Consider the following 17,163-nt stretch of genomic DNA (forward strand, 5'->3'; position numbering starts at 1 on the left):
AAAAAAAAAAAAAAAAAAAAAAAAAAAAAAAAAAAAACCAACTTTCCCTATTCCTTTGGTTATTATAATATTCATGGAACTCAAAAATAAAAATAAGAGACTCTCACAGTTCCTTAGTTATGTTGAATTAAATATACTTTTTTATTTTTAGACTTTCCTAATATTTACTTTTCCTCCTTGACTATAGATGATTTAAAAAAGAACTAGATAGTGTTATCTAAACTTCCTAATATTTATATCTACTACCTGAGTAAATACATCACTAAGTTGATGAGTTGGTTTTACAAAGGAAACAACCTAACTATATTTTTATTCCAAACTTTCAAATTAAGTTTTTTCAAAATGTTAAGTTATCCCTTTAGTCTCAAGTAAATGCATTAATTATTATGATGCAGTAGACTATTTTTAAAACTAATTTAATTATTGTTAATATATAAAAGAATTAACGACCAAAAGTGAGCATGAATGAAAGTTGAATGGAAAATGTGTAAAATTAGAGTAAGGATAGCATATCTAGAATTATAGTAAAAATTAAGAATTTAAGATCATCCAAGAACATTTGAAGAACATCCCGGAACATTTGAAGAACATCCAAGAACATTTGAAGATCCAAGGAAACAATGTTGATGGGAGGAATATGGTTTTGTGGAATAGAAGCGAGATTTGGAAAGAGGTTACGTGTTCGAAGGAAGGAGGGGTGTATCTTTATGGCGCAAATTTTGGCGCAAATTTTGTGGAATAAAGATTAGGAACAAAACGGCAACACAAGTTAGTTTTGACAATATCTTTGGACTTGCTCATATTATGTGATGGGGACGTGGGTTGAAAAACAAATTGGGAGAATATGGTGGAGGGAGTGTCGGTGGAATTATTCAAACTCCGAGATCTGAACACCCAATACAAAGGGCCTTCTACAGCCTCCAACAAATGAATGAAGGGTGTGGCGCAACGTGGGGTGGACTTTTGTACATCTAATCTACCTTCCCTGCAACTAACCCACAACTCACCAGCTTCATATTGTCAAAATAACACACCCCAACCCAGTCCATCATGGAATAGAAAAAAGAAGCAGTGGGTTGGCTTGCACGCACAATTGCCTGGATCCAATCCACATCTACAAGTTGACTTAGATGCCTGTTAAATCACCATGGACCTCAAGCAATACAAACACAAATGACTCTCCTTCTTTAGTGAGTTGCAAATTAGCTGCAAATGAGGATCTTTTTGATGTATGAATTCCAATTATATATCATTGACGTACCCAACCAGCATTGTAATACCATTCTCATATCATCGATAGAAGATAGAATGACCCTGAAAACCCTAATTGTTAACAAAAAGGTTCTTGTATTTTAGATTATAAACATAACAAGGAGATCCAAAACCCCAAACCCAAAGACCAGAATCTCAAACTAAGAGAACGTACAATTAAACTAGACTTCAAAATAAAACAAGATTGAACATAAGCATTTAAGATAAACAACAATTTGAGAGCAGTAAAAAATATAACCAAACAGATAGGAAAAAAATATAGAAATAAAACATACAGACAGACACAGGAGAAAGATTCCATGTAATAAATATCCAGAAAGATGCTTGACCAAGACATGGAAAACAAACCTTGCCCACTCACCACCATATGGGTTGAGTGAAGTGAGAAGCTCCAAAATATCTTACATCTCTTGAATTAAAGCACCAAGGGATGCTAACATAAAGATTGAATATTCCCAAAATCCTTTTTTAGCATGAAAAATTGAAACCATTTGAAGAAATGTCCATGTCATCAATTTAAAATTATTAGGTGGACATCATTTCTTGATTGTCTAATGAACGTAATTCAAGAGGAACAAGGAAATCAAAATTCAAATCAAGTAAATCTTAAGAAATAGCAATTCTACAACAGAACTTCGAACACGAAACAAATATCCAAATTTTGAATTGGAATATTCAGCTAATTCTAGTTAGAACAACCCTTATGTGAGGTGTGTAAGTGGAGGCACAAAGGCATTAATTGATATCTTCGAGATGGAGTATGGACTTTTGGGTCTAAACAACTTCTTTGATTGTTTAAGATCAATTGTTATTAATAGGTTCTATACCTCCTAAAACCGTGTGGTATGTAGTGGAGTTTACCAAGTGGTGTTCTTGCTGGACATGAACCTAGTAGAGGGATGGGCACTCATTGTGACAATACAGCTATACTGGTTGGACAAATCTAACAACCAAAGGAGCTAATCAAGTTTCTCAAACTCTAATCAACTTTCCACGAAAGATTACTTCCTATTCTTTCTTAACCACTCAGTATCCTCTGCAGCGTAATAGACAGGGTATGTAGCCTTCCATCTTCCTCACCATTATCCTATGTATGAAGCTTCTCTTTCATGAAAGCATTCGGTATATCGAATATAATCAAGTGGCCTAATATTATCAACCTACAATTCTTCACGCACACACAAAAAAGAATAATAATAATAATAAATAAATAAACTTGTATACGAAACTATCATGAAAATCAAGAGTCCATATTCGATCTAAATTTTCCATCAAGAATAACACGGTGCCGAAAGTCTGTAGCCTATCCTCAAATTTTGAGGAAAATGTGAGGAAGCCTTTTATAGACGAATCAGACTTCCTTTAGGTGGAAAATTGTAGTCCAATGGTGGCAGCAGATTTAGTGTGATGTCCCACATTGGTTGGGGAATGTCCCACATTGGTTGGGAGAAGAACAAACCACCATTTATAAGGGTGTGGAAACCTTCCCTAGCAGACGCGTTTTAAAGCCTTGAGGGGAAGCCCGAAAAGAAAAGTCCAAAGAGGATAATATCTACTAGCGGTGGATCTGGGCCGTTACATTTAGCATAAGGATCGGAGAAAGAGCACGAAAGATGAACGGAGAGTGATGCGAATAGGAGCAGATATGAAGGCGAAGGCAGAATGGGGTGGAGATCAAGAAGGCTGTACCTTCTGTCCAAAGCAATTACGGGAATAGCTTCCAGACTCTTAATCCAAACACAATACCAGCCATGAATTGCTAGTTTTTTTGGGGGGTAAAGAAACCAAGCTTTCATTAAGAAACATGAAAAATAATACGACAAAAAACAAGCCCAATAAAGATAAAGACTCAAAAGCTACACAAAGGGATTCCGGTCCAACAAAATCAAACCAAGATCATAATTACAAAAAGGTCCAGTAGCCGTTGTCCACAAGGAGACATTAAATCTCACCAACTTCCAAATTTCGCCACAAGACCTCTCAAGCTCTCAAAAATTCTATTATTCCTCTCAAGCCAAAATCTCCCACAAAAATGAAAAGAAATAACATGCCACACAACTTGGCCTTTACCACGAAAAAAGAACCCACGAGAACCTCCTCAATCATAGCATAACAGTCCCCATTCCAAACCAGACATAAATTATAAGAATCCAACCAACGAGTCCAAAGGGACTAAACAAATGGGCAATCCAACAAAAGGTGATGCAAATCCTAAAACGGGCAACACACAAAAGATGCACCAATGCGAAAACAACACAAAAGAAGAGTGTCTATGGACACAATTCATAGTGTCAACTCTTCCTTGTAAAACCTGCCACAAAAAAGTTACTTTCTTAGAAAGTTTAACCTTCTAGAGAGAGGAGAAAGGAGAGGCGGAATGGGGGCGAGGAAGACCAACAACAACTAGGAGAATGAGCAGCAAGAGAATCCCCAAGATGGCTCCAGGTTCCAGAACCTAGAGTCCCTACCCCTTCGAAGTATACAAAGACCATGGAGGATAGAAATATTATTGAAGCATAGAAGGCCTCTTTATCAGAAAAAAAAAACAAAAAAAAAAAGAAAAAGAGACATACAACCCAAAAATAGCAAGAGAGATCAAAGAACGAAAGATCATAAGGCACAAGATGTAACTTTTTGCATGAGATATGGCATAAACATGGAAACACCTCACGAAGGCGCTTCTCACCCAACCACCAATCTTTTCAAAAATAAACACTCGAATCATTCCCAATATTGCACTTTAACAAACGAAGAAATAGAACGTAAGATGGAAGCAATCACATTCTAGAGGATTTTAAGATAACCTTTAGTACCACCACTTATAACCCACTCACGGATGTGGGCCAACTACTTCTAAGGAATGATGCAGAAATCAAGGGCTCAAGTGCCCAAGTTCGTGTTTTAGGTACTTGTTATTATGTGCTACAAACTCATTGTCTCAAACAAGTACTGGATAATTGCATCTGGGGTGGCTTGTGAGATCTCACATCGGTTGGAGAGGGGAACGAAGCATTCTATATGAGGGTGTGAAAACCTCTCCCTAGCAGATGTATTTTAAAAATCTTGAGGGGAACCTGGATAGGGAAAGCCCAAAGAGGACAATATCGAATAGCGGTGGGCTTGGGTTGTTACAAATGATATCAGAGCCAGACACCGGGCGGTGTGCCAGAGAGGATACTAGGCCCCGAAGGGGGGGTGGATTGTGAGATCTCACATCGATTGGAGAGAGGAACGAGTGCCAGCGAGGACACTGGGCTTCGAAGGGGATGGATTGTGAGATCCCGCATCGGTTGGAAAGAGGAACGAAGCATTCTTCGTAAGGGAAAGCCTCTCCCTAGCAAACGCGTTTTAAAAACCTTGAGGGGAAACTTGAAAGGGAAAGCCCAAAGAGGACAATATCTGCTAGCGGCGGGCTTGGGCTGTTGCAAATGGTGTCAAAGCCAGACACCGGACGGTGTGTCAGTGAGGGGCTGGGCCCTGAAGGGGGGTGGATTATAAGATCTCACATCATTTGGAGAGAGGAACAAGTGTCAGCGAGGACGATGAGCCCCGAAGGTGGTGGATTGTGAGATCCTGCATCGGTTGGAGAGGGGAATGAAGCATTCTTTGTAAGGGTGTGGAAACCTCTCCCTAGCAAACACGTTTTGAAAACCTTGAGGGGATGCCCGAAAGAGAAAGCCCAAAGAGGACAATATCAGCTAGCGGTGGGCTTGGGTCATTACAAATGGTATCAGAGCCAGACACTCGGCAGTGTGACAGTTTGGACGCTAAGCCCCGAAGGGGGTGAACACCGGGCGGTGTGCCAGCGAGGACGTTGGGCCCCAAAGAGAGATGGATTGTGAGATCCCACATCAATTGGAGAGAGAAACAAGTGCCAGCGAGGATGCTGGGTCTCGAAGAGGGTGGATTGTGAGATCCCACGTCGATTGAATAGGAGATGAAACATTTTTTATAAGGGTGTGGAAACCTCTCTCTAGCAGACGCATTTTAAAAACCTTAAGGGGAACCCCGAAAAGAAAATTTCAAAGAAGACAATATTTGCTAGCGGTGGGCTTGGACTTGGGCGGTTACATGACTAGTCATATTGTTCTAATAGATTAAGTTTCCATGACAATGAAACCAGTTGATAAATGTCCCGATTGCATAGTTTAGAACAGCTGGCTTGTTTGTGTATTTTAATGGCAATCGAAGCTCAAATCCTTAAGCTTAAGGATACTCAGTGTGTATAACAGAGTTCAAGTTCAGATTGTCTCGTTCATGATCTACTTACTTTGAACATGATTCACAATACCATACAACTTGAATTCCTATATGTTCTAGACAGATTTTAATTCAACGTTTATGTAATTATTCTAAAAATATGCCACTCCAACTTGGCATTGGGCCACAAATCTTTCATGTAACATAAATATAGTGGATGAACTTTTGTTCTATTTGTTTCTTAGCTCCATAGAGGAGGCTGTCTTTTGCGTCTAACAACAATTAGTCATCCAGATCTCATCCACTATGATGAGATTAATTTTGGTTTCAAATTGACTTTTGTCAACTATTGTACATGCTTCACGTGGATTTTCCAAATGCAATCAAGGTCAAGTGTTCAATTTCCCATCACTCTTTTCTTTGCGTCGATTGAAACTTAATTCCAAAAGGTTGTTAAAACGTTTCATTTGTGTATTGAAGTTTATTTTTTACATCTAAATGGTGTATTAATACATCAGTTGTCGTACGTATGAAGTCCTGAGAAAGCCTCGATAGTGGAAAGCTTTGAATGACACTTCCCCATTGTTTCAATCTAGAGTTCCAATACGATCTTGGTGACAGTATGCTTACTACAACTTTTTTTTCTCAATATAACCTCTTCCCCTATTCAACACTCTTGTGTGGAAACCACTCACATTTTATTTAATACCAATCAAGAAAAGATTATCAAATACTCTTTAGAATACTACTACATTTTGTTTTTCTTAGGATGAAAAATTGGTGAAGTGAAAGTATTTATAGTAAAGATTAGACAAGGTAGACGACACATTTGTAATCTTCTAGATTTTATTTTCTAGATTTATTCCTAAAATGTCTAAATATCTAAATTTTTTCTTCACTCTTCTTCGTGATGTCTTCTATTTGCTAAGCCCTGATTTCTTGGCTGGCTATAAAATTTTCAAACTCTACAAGTGATGGATGACAGGTCAACCTTGTACTGCAATAATAAAACTTCTATATTCTGGCCACAATCCGTGGATGATAATCCTCTTCATTTGAGCTTCTCCAATGATAGACTTCAAATCTAGTTCAGAAATCTCCCGACAGATCGACTTAACCCTGTGAAGTATACCAAGCAATCATCATGTTGCGTTGTGAGATTGACAGCTCGGTTCTCCAGAAGTTGTAACCTTGTATCATTCTTCTTTGAGGAAAGCATTACGAACATGTCTCATGCTTCTTACGGTGTCTTGTCATCCTGAATGTGCTTCAACATCTCTTCTTCGACCACGGTTTTCAAGGCAGACATTGTTTTACCTATTTTGATTTTCCATCTACCCCATTTTCCAAAACCTTCTTTTTAAGTTAGGGTCAGAGGCTTGAGCATACGTTGTTTGGCCGTAAGCGACGTGCAAACGAATTGGCTTAACTCACTTGTTGCTGGGAAGTGAGTGTCGCACAATCGCAAGTCCGCTGCCAAGAAAAGTGCGATTGTGACACCCAGCGTCCTCGCTGGCACACTGCGAATATCATTGTAATAGCCCAAGCCCACCACTAATAGATATTATCCACTTTAGCCCGTTACGTATAGTTGTCAACCTCACGGTTTTAAAACGCGTATGCTAGGGAGAGATTTCCACACCCTTATAAGGAATGCTTCATTCCCCTCTCCAACCGATGTGGAATCTCACAATCCACCCCCTTTGGGATCCAGTGTCCTTGCTGGCACACCGCCCGATGACTAGCTCTGATACCATTTGGAACTGCTCAAGCCCACCACTAGCAGATATTGTCCGTTTTAGCCCGTTACGTATCGTCGTCAACCTCACGATTTTTTAAAAACATGTCTGCTATGATACATGAGAGCTAACACAATTATTGGGATTTTTTATTGGGATGGTAACCCAATAATTGTCTTGCTACAATATCCTGCTCTGATTTTATCATAGCCCAAAAAGGTTGAGGTTCGTAGTCACTTTGGGATGGTATAAACCCAGTTGTGGTTGTTGAGGATGGTTGAGAGAGGAGTCCCACATCAGTTAATTAAGGGGTTGATCATGAGTTTATAAGTAAGAAATATATCTCTATTGGTATGAAGCCTTTTGGGGAAACCAAAAGTAACGTCATGAGAGTTTATGCTCAAAGTGGACAATATCATACCATTGTGGAGGTTTGTGGGTCCTAACATGGTATCAGAGCCAGACATCGGACAGTGTGCCAGCGAGAACGTTGGACGCCCAAGGGGGTGGATTGTGAGATCCCACATCAGTTGGAGAGGGGAACGAATATTCCTTATATGGGTGTGAAACCTCTCTCTAACATACGTGTTTTAAAATCTTGAAGGGAAGTTTGGGAGGGAAAGCCCAAAGAGAACAATATCTGCTAGTGGTGGGCTTGGGCTGTTACAAATGGTATCAGAGCTAGACACCGAGCGGTGTGCCAGCGAGGACGCTGGACCTCCAAGGGGGTTGAATTTTGAGATTCCACATCGGTTGGAGAGGGGAACGAAGCATCCAAGGGTGTGGAAACCTTTTCCTAATAGACGCGTTTTAAAATTTTGAAAAGAAGCCCGAGAAGGCAAAGCCCAAAAAAAGAAAATTTTTTTTAGCGATGAACTTGGGTTGTTACTAATAGTATCAGAGTTATGCCCTTAACTAGTCATGTCAATAGAATCTTCAAATGTCGAACAAAAAAGTTGTGAAGGTGTAGTCAAAAGTGACTCAAGTGTTGAACAAAGGGTGTACTTTGTTTGAGGGTTCTAAAGAAGGAGTTGAGCTTCGATTAAGGAGAGTCTAAGGTTTCACAAAGTTCAGCAGAGGCTCTATGGTATACTTTGTCGAGGGGAGGATTGTTGAGGATTATTGGGAGAGGAGTCTACATCGGTTAACTAAGAGGTTGATCATGAATACATCTCCTTTGATATGATTCCTTTTAGAAAAACTGAAAGTAAAGTTACTAAACAGACTATTGGTTTTCACAGCCATTAATGGAATTGCAGAGAACACCAGAACCCCTGCAAGCTAAAGCAAGATGGAGAAAATAAAATATACTTATCATTCAGCTAAATTTTGATAGGGATAGCTTGTTGTCTTACCTCCTGCGACGAAATTCTGCATGTGGAACGATGAGGAATAGAGTGGCTGTTTCGAAGATTAAGGGTTGTATGGTGCGCGTGCGGAGTTGTTGAATAGAACTCCAGTAGAATGGGCGGAGGAAGATGAAATTGCAGAAGGAAAAGTGTGTGGCTGAAATAGGGCCATTGCTGCCATGAGTGACATTGGAAGTGAGCACTGAGCGAGAACGCAGCGTGCACGACTTTGGCGCGTTGTTAATTCATTCCACGTGCCAAGAGTAATCTAAAAGTACTATCGGAGAGCTTAGAGAGAGAGGAAGAAGCTTCTCCCTCCATTGAGAATAAAATGTTTTGGTCTAATCCTATTAACAAGACTCTAAATATGAATAGGATTTAAATTTAAGATTTAAATTCAATATTCTAATTTTTCTAATTTTGAACTCTCCACTTTCAATAGAGTTTTACGGAGATAAGCCGGTTTTTTTTTTCTTTATTTATTGGGCTTCATTTCCAAACGAGGCCCGTTACTGTTAAGGGATTTTGAGCCTTCAAAACCCTAGATTTCGCCGCTCTCCAATTGACTTCCGATCGCCGCTCTCCAATTTACTTACTTCCGATCGTCCATGGCGCATCTGGGTGGTGGTGCCGAGGCTCACGCCCGCTTCAAGCAATACGAGTATCGAGCCAATTCCAGTTTGGTTCTGACTACAGACTCTCGTCCTCGCGACACACATGAACCCACCGGCGAGCCCGAGTCCCTCTGGGGAAAAATTGATCCTAAAAGCTTTGGTGATAGGGCTTATAGAGGGAGGCCCCCGGAATTGGATGAGAAACTTAAGATATCCAAGAGGAAGAAGAAAGAGCTCGACCCACTCGCGGAGCTTCCACCTAGTAGGCAAAGCAGCAAGCGTCGTCGTCTTCAGGAAGAAAGTGTTCTTACTTCTACCGAGGAAGGAGTCTACATGCCTAAGACTAAGGAGACCAGGGCGGCTTACGAGGCGATGCTCAGTGTCATTCAACAACAATTAGGTGGGCAACCTTTGAGCATAGTAAGTGGCGCAGCGGATGAGATTTTGGCGGTTCTAAAAAACGACTCATTCAAGAACCCAGACAAGAAAAAAGAAATCGAGAAATTACTGAACCCCATTCCAAACAATGTATTCGATCAGTTGGTGTCTATTGGGAGGCTTATTACCGATTATCAAGATGGGAGCGATGCTGCCGGGCCTGCGTCAGCTAATGGGGATGATGCTCTTGATGACGATGTAGGTGTTGCGGTTGAATTTGAGGAGAACGAGGAGGAGGAGGAAGAGAGTGATCTAGACATGGTCCAGGAGGATGAAGAAGATGAAGATGATGTGGTAGAGCCTAATGGTTCTGGGGCTATGCAGATGGGCGGGGGAATTGATGACGATGAAATGCAGGAAAAGGACGGAGGTATGAACCTTAATGTTCAGGATATTGATGCTTACTGGCTCCAGAGGAAAATCTCTCAGGCTTACGAACAACAAATTGATCCACAGCAATGCCAGAAGCTTGCCGAAGAGGTACTCAAGATACTGGCTGAAGGTGATGACCGGGAAGTCGAGACCAAGTTGTTGGTGCATCTCCAGTTTGAAAAATTCAGCCTTGTCAAATTTCTTCTACGAAACCGACTGAAGGTTGTATGGTGCACCCGTTTGGCTAGATCTGAAGACCAAGAAGAAAGAAAGAAAATTGAGGAGGAAATGATGCATCTGGGTCCAGATTTAGCTGCAATCCTCGAGCAGCTGCATGCTACTAGAGCAACAGCGAAAGAGAGGCAAAAAAATTTAGAGAAGAGTATCAGAGAAGAGGCTCGTCGATTGAAGGATGAGAGCGGAGGAGACGCAGAAAGGGGAAGGAGGGAGCCTGTTGAGAGAGATATGGACAGCGGGTGGTTGACTGGACAGAGCCATGTGCTTGATCTTGACAGTATTGCATTTCAACAAGGTAGTCTTTTGATGGCAAACAATAAATGCGTACTTCCTGATGGGTCATACAGACATCTCAGTAAGGGTTACGAAGAGATTCACGTTCCTGCTCTGAAACCAAAGCCGTTTGATAGCGAAGAGAAATTTGTTAAAATTGCTTCCATGCCAGATTGGGCACAGCCAGCTTTCAAGGGAATGACTCAGTTAAATAGGGTACAGAGTAAAGTCTACGAGACTGCCCTCTTTAAAGCGGACAATGTTCTGTTGTGTGCCCCTACTGGTGCCGGGAAAACTAACGTTGCTGTCCTCACTATACTACAGCAGATTGCTCTGCACACAAATCCAGATGGTTCGTACAACCACAATGAATACAAGATTGTATATGTTGCACCTATGAAAGCTCTTGTTGCTGAAGTTGTTGGCAATCTGTCTAATCGCTTGCAGGACTATGGTGTCAAGGTTCGGGAACTTAGTGGAGATCAGACATTGACTCGTCAACAAATTGAGGAGACTCAAATCATTGTTACAACTCCTGAGAAGTGGGATATCATTACTAGGAAGTCTGGTGATCGCACGTATACACAGCTTGTAAAGCTTCTGATTATTGATGAGATTCATCTTCTTCATGATAACAGAGGCCCTGTGCTTGAAAGCATTGTCGCCAGAACTGTGAGGCAAATTGAGACCACTAAGGAGCATATCCGTTTGGTTGGATTATCAGCCACCCTCCCTAATTATGAAGATGTAGCATTATTCTTGCGAGTTGATATGAAAAAAGGTTTGTTTCATTTTGACAATAGCTACAGACCCGTCCCTCTCTCTCAACAGTATATTGGAATAACGGTGAAGAAGCCATTGCAGAGGTTCCAGTTGATGAACGATCTCTGTTATGAGAAGGTAATGGCAGTTGCTGGAAAGCATCAAGTTCTTATCTTTGTCCATTCAAGGAAAGAAACTTCCAAAACAGCTCGTGCTATTCGAGATGCTGCTCTTGCCAATGACACTCTTGGCAAATTCTTGAAGGAGGACAGTGCTAGCCGTGAGATTCTTCACACTCATACCGATTTAGTCAAAAGTAATGATCTCAAAGATCTTCTACCTTACGGTTTCGCAATACATCATGCTGGGATGACAAGGGTTGATCGCCAACTTGTTGAGGATCTTTTTGCTGATGGTCATATTCAAGTTTTGGTTTCCACGGCTACTCTTGCTTGGGGTGTGAACCTGCCAGCTCATAGTGTTATTATCAAGGGAACCCAGATTTACAATCCAGAGAAAGGAGCATGGACTGAGTTAAGTCCTTTAGATGTTATGCAGATGCTGGGTCGTGCAGGAAGACCTCAATATGATTCTTATGGGGAGGGAATAATCATCACAGGACACAGTGAATTGCAATATTATCTTTCACTAATGAACCAACAGCTACCGATTGAAAGTCAGTTTGTCTCCAAAATGGCCGATCAATTAAATGCAGAAATTGTCCTTGGGACTGTTCAAAATGCAAGAGAAGCATGTAATTGGCTAGGATATACGTACTTGTATGTTCGTATGCTAAGGAATCCCACCCTGTACGGAATAGCGCCTGATGCTCTTTCAAGAGACATAACATTGGAAGAGAGGAGAGCTGATTTGGTAAGTCGAAAATACTTTTTTTTTTTTTTCTTTTTTGTCAAAACGTCCTAATATTGGTTGTTTGCTGGATTGCTTGTTGTTACCTTTTGTAGATATTTCATGTTTCTTTTTTTCTTTTTCTTTTTTTGTCAAAACGTCTCATATTGGTTGTTTGCTGGATTGTTTGTTGTTACCTTTTGTAGATATTTCATGTTTCTTTGGCCGGATGAGCCATTCAACACTTAGAGAAAAATATATCAGCAAACATGGTAGATGATAAATTATTATTTCAGAAATATTTTCTTACTTTGTTTTAGAGAAGAAACAACACTTCCATTAAGACCGAAACAAGATTAACAATAAAAAAGTGGCTAGACAAGTCGCTAAGCAATGATTCCAATGATGTTATTCTATGTTCTAGATTCAAAAGATAATAGAAATATCTGAACAACGAAATCCTTGTGTATGATGCTGTAGTCCTCTCAATCATAATGTATTTCAACCAAATGCCCAAGGCTGATGTTAAAGGACCTGTAACCCACAAAAATCTACCTCTTCTTCCTACACAAGGAGGATTTTAACCTTACTAATTATTCAATCTTAAATAATAAAATAGAGTAGAAGATGAAAATTAACACTTTAAAGTCATAAGCGTTACTAACTCTAACATTTATTAGAATTAGATTATCATGGAGAAGAAGATTTGTCATGGAAAGAACTAATAGAGACCTGTAGGAGTGCTTTTGTTTAAGCTATTGGTATTGGAGCGTTTGCCTTTTCTAAAAAAAGCGTGAATTTGTTTCTTAAAAATAATGGCTGAATACTGTACTCAAGGAAAGAAAAATGACGAAGGGAAATAGACAAAATCTAAAGAGGAGAGATGCGAAGTAAAATGATAATGATGATTGTTGTGGGTAACTTGGTTGTGGGTGATAATGATCATTGTTGTTTTATGTTGCGGTTGTGTAAGATGATATTTTTGTTTTTCTTATTATGACGCTGCTCTATGTCTGCAGATTCATTCAGCTGCTACAATATTAGACAAAAATAATCTGGTGAAGTATGACCGCAAAAGTGGGTATTTCCAAGTTACCGACTTGGGTCGCATAGCTAGCTACTACTATATAACACATGGAACAATATCCACTTACAATGAGCATTTGAAGCCAATGATGGGGGATATTGAGCTATGTCGCCTGTTCTCATTGAGTGAAGAATTTAAATATGTAACTGTGCGCCAAGATGAGAAAATGGAATTAGCAAAGCTGTTGGAACGTGTTCCAATTCCTATCAAGGAAAGCTTGGAGGAACCCAGTGCCAAGATCAATGTTTTGCTGCAAGCATATATATCTCAGCTAAAGCTGGAAGGGCTGTCGTTGACATCTGACATGGTGTTCATAACTCAGGTCTGTTCAGTTTGCTTTTGTTTAAGAATTTATACAAATTGAATTATCTCATTTTAATCTTTAACATTTATTTGTTATTAATGGCTATTTACATCTCATTTTGTGGATTCCTGTCAAGCTTTGTTGTTGTACTCCAAACTTCTTTTGTTGTCTGTACCCATTTTCTGTGCCTCTATGCTTAGGCTTTTAATTTGGCTTTCCTTGCATTAATATCTTTTAATGTTTCATCAGAGTGCTGGACGGCTTATGCGAGCTCTATTTGAGATTGTCTTGAAACGAGGATGGGCACAACTTGCTGAGAAGGCCTTGAACTTGTGCAAGATGGTGAGTAAAAGGATGTGGAATGTCCAGACACCTCTTCGGCAATTTCATGGTATCTCGAATGATATTCTCATGAAGCTGGAGAAGAAGGATTTGGCTTGGGACCGGTACTATGATCTCTCATCGCAGGAGCTAGGTGAGCTTATACGTGCACCCAAAATGGGAAGAACTCTTCACAAGTTCATCCACCAATTCCCAAAATTAAATCTTGCTGCACATGTTCAGCCAATTACACGCACTGTTCTGAGAGTTGAGCTCACAATAACACCAGACTTCCAGTGGGAGGACAAGGTTCATGGATATGTTGAGTCATTTTGGGTACTTGTGGAGGATAATGATGGTGAAAATATACTTCATCATGAGTATTTCCTGTTGAAGAAGCAGTACATTGATGAGGACCACACTTTGAATTTTACGGTCCAGATATATGAACCACTACCCCCGCAGTACTTCATACGTGTTGTGTCAGACAGATGGCTAGGGTCACAAACTATTTTGCCTGTCTCTTTCAGGCACCTCATTCTGCCAGAAAAGTTCCCCCCACCAACGGAGTTGTTAGACTTGCAACCTCTTCCTGTGACTGCGTTAAGAAATCCATCTTATGAAGCTCTTCATAAGGATTTTAAGCATTTCAATCCTGTTCAGACTCAAGTCTTTACCGTGTTGTATAACACAGATGACAATGTTCTAGTTGCAGCGCCAACAGGAAGTGGAAAAACTATTTGTGCCGAGTTTGCTATATTGAGGAATCATCAGAAAGGGCAGGATAACATGTTACGTGCTGTGTATATTGCACCTATAGAAGCTCTTGCCAAAGAACGTTACAGAGACTGGGAAAAGAAGTTTGGAAAGGGACTTGGAATCCGTGTTGTTGAGTTAACAGGGGAAACGGCGACAGATTTGAAACTTCTTGAGAAAGGTCAAATAATCATTAGTACCCCAGAGAAATGGGATGCTCTATCTCGTCGTTGGAAGCAGCGAAAACATGTCCAACAGGTCAGCCTTTTTATTATTGATGAACTTCACTTGATTGGAGGTCAAGGTGGTCCTGTATTGGAGGTGATTGTGTCTAGGATGAGATACATTGCAAGTCAGATTGAGAACAAGATTCGAATTGTGGCCCTTTCTACTTCACTTGCAAATGCCAAAGATATTGGGGATTGGATAGGGGCTACTTCTCATGGTCTCTTCAATTTCCCGCCTGGAGTTCGTCCTGTGCCTTTGGAGATTCATATTCAGGGGGTGGATATAGCTAATTTTGAAGCAAGAATGCAGGCAATGACAAAGCCAACATACACCGCTATTGTTCAGCATGCAAAAAATGGAAAGCCTGCTCTTGTTTTTGTTCCTACAAGGAAGCATGTCAGACTGACAGCAGTGGATATAATGACGTACTCTAGTGCAGACAATGGAGAGAAGCTGCCATTCTTGTTGAGATCTCTTGAAGACATTGAGCCCTTTGTTGACAAGATTCACGATGAGATGCTGAAAGCCATTTTACGTCATGGGGTTGGCTATTTGCACGAGGGATTGTCTAGCTTGGATCAAGAAGTGGTGACGCAACTGTTTGAAGCAGGGTGGATTCAGGTTTGTGTTGTAAGCAGCTCGATGTGTTGGGGTGTTCCATTGTTAGCCCATTTGGTGGTGGTAATGGGAACACAATATTATGATGGAAGGGAAAATGCGCACACCGACTACCCTGTTACTGATTTGATGCAGATGATGGGACATGCCAGTCGACCACTGCTTGATAATTCTGGGAAATGTGTCATTCTTTGCCATGCACCCCGTAAAGAATACTACAAAAAATTCTTATATGAAGCTTTCCCGGTTGAAAGCCACCTACACCATTACCTTCATGATAATATTAATGCAGAAATTGTTGCTGGAATTATTGAGAATAAGCAGGATGCTGTTGATTATATTACGTGGACTTTTATGTACAGGAGGCTTACTCAGAATCCCAATTATTATAATCTTCAAGGTGTCAGTCATAGGCATCTTTCTGACCACCTTTCAGAGCTTATTGAGAACACCTTGAGCGATTTGGAAGCAAGCAAGTGCATTGGCATTGAGGATGATATGGACCTATCTCCATCTAATCTTGGTATGATAGCGTCGTATTATTACATAAGTTATACTACCATTGAGCGTTTCAGTTCGTCTTTAACTGGCAAAACCAAGATGAAGGGTCTTTTGGAGATTCTGGCTTCAGCTTCTGAGTATGCATTGCTTCCAATACGACCGGGTGAAGAAGAGTTGATTCGCAGGTTGATTAATCATCAGCGATTTTCCTTTGAAAATCCGAAATGCACAGACCCACATGTCAAAGCAAATGCATTGCTGCAGGCTCACTTCTCAAGGCAATCTGTTGGTGGTAACTTAGCAATAGATCAACGGGAGGTAGTCATTTCTGCCAGTAGGTTGCTGCAGGCAATGGTGGATGTCATTTCGAGCAATGGTTGGCTGAGCCTTGCCCTTCTTGCAATGGAAGTCAGCCAGATGGTGACCCAAGGCCTGTGGGAGCGGGATTCCATGCTTCTTCAGCTACCACATTTCACAAAGGAACTGGCCAAGAGATGCCAAGAGAACCCTGGAAAGAACATAGAGACAGTATTTGACCTGGCGGAAATGGAGGACGAGGAAAGGCGTGAACTACTTCAGATGACAGATGTTCAGTTGTCGGATATTGCACGTTTTTGCAATCGGTTCCCAAATATTGATTTGGCGTACGAGGTACTGGATGGTGAGAATGTTGCAGCAGGGGAGAACATAACACTGCAAGTTGCACTTGAGCGGGATCTTGATGGAAGGACTGAGGTTGGGCCTGTGGATGCTCCGAGGTATCCCAAAGCCAAAGAAGAAGGCTGGTGGCTTGTTGTTGGCGATACAAAGAGCAACCAGCTACTGGCGATTAAAAGGGTTTCCCTTCAAAGGAAGTCGAAGGTCAAGCTTGATTTCACTGCGCCTCCAGACACTGGAAAGAAATCGTATACCCTTTATTTCATGTGTGATTCATACTTGGGCTGCGACCAGGAGTATAGTTTCTCAGTCGATGTCAAAGATGCTGACGAAGATAGCGGGAGAGAGTAGAGTAGCTGTTAGTCTGGCAGTCGATGTCAAAGGTGCTGATGAAGATAGCGGGAGAGGAGTAGAGTAGATGTTAGTTGGGTGTTTCCATTTTGATTTGAAATTTGTTAACTGATAAAGAGCAAGTATTTTATAACTCAAGGGATTGTCTTCGTTTTTATGTGATTAAGATGCTATAATTATGTATAAAACTTGTAACATGCTTGAATATGGTTCATTCAACACGGTATCTGGATAT

General features: G+C 40.7%; 2 protein-coding genes across 3 annotated transcripts in view; one reads left to right on the forward strand and one right to left on the reverse strand.

Moving 5' to 3' along the window:
* The window catches only part of LOC111789163, a 15,770-nt gene extending 6,990 nt beyond the window's left edge, over positions 1 to 8,780 (reverse strand). The window contains exon 1 of the mRNA XM_023669824.1: positions 8,567 to 8,780. The gene's annotated coding sequence lies outside the window, so the exon portion shown is untranslated. The remainder of the gene's footprint in view (positions 1 to 8,566) is intronic.
* LOC111789162 (DExH-box ATP-dependent RNA helicase DExH12-like) lies at positions 8,778 to 17,154 on the forward strand. 2 transcript variants are annotated; one of them, XM_023669823.1, is made up of 4 exons: positions 8,778 to 8,781; positions 9,869 to 12,129; positions 13,125 to 13,514; positions 13,746 to 17,149. In XM_023669823.1, exons 2-4 carry the CDS (start codon positions 9,871 to 9,873, stop codon positions 16,926 to 16,928), a joined length of 5,832 nt encoding a protein of 1,943 aa, XP_023525591.1. In that variant the 5' UTR covers positions 8,778 to 8,781; positions 9,869 to 9,870; the 3' UTR covers positions 16,929 to 17,149. The 2 variants fall into 2 exon arrangements, with proteins under 2 accessions (XP_023525591.1, XP_023525590.1); XM_023669822.1 differs by lacking the exon at positions 8,778 to 8,781 and having other exon boundaries at positions 9,082 to 12,129; positions 13,746 to 17,154.
* The last annotated feature ends 9 nt before the right edge of the window (positions 17,155 to 17,163 follow it).

Source organism: Cucurbita pepo, chromosome LG02 (genome assembly GCF_002806865.2).
Source record: "Cucurbita pepo subsp. pepo cultivar mu-cu-16 chromosome LG02, ASM280686v2, whole genome shotgun sequence".
In the NCBI taxonomy this organism is placed as follows: domain Eukaryota; kingdom Viridiplantae; phylum Streptophyta; class Magnoliopsida; order Cucurbitales; family Cucurbitaceae; genus Cucurbita; species Cucurbita pepo.

What these genes read in the sequence shown, in the direction of transcription:
- LOC111789162 (XM_023669822.1), top strand. Translation starts at nt 9,169, where the DNA reads ATGGCGCATCTGGGTGGTGGTGCCGAGGCTCACGCCCGCTTCAAGCAA. An exon ending in AAGAGAGGAGAGCTGATTTG is followed by an intron (nt 12,130 to 13,124) that starts GTAAGTCGAAAA and finishes CTATGTCTGCAG; the next exon opens with ATTCATTCAGCTGCTACAAT. An exon ending in ACATGGTGTTCATAACTCAG is followed by an intron (nt 13,515 to 13,745) that starts GTCTGTTCAGTT and finishes ATGTTTCATCAG; the next exon opens with AGTGCTGGACGGCTTATGCG.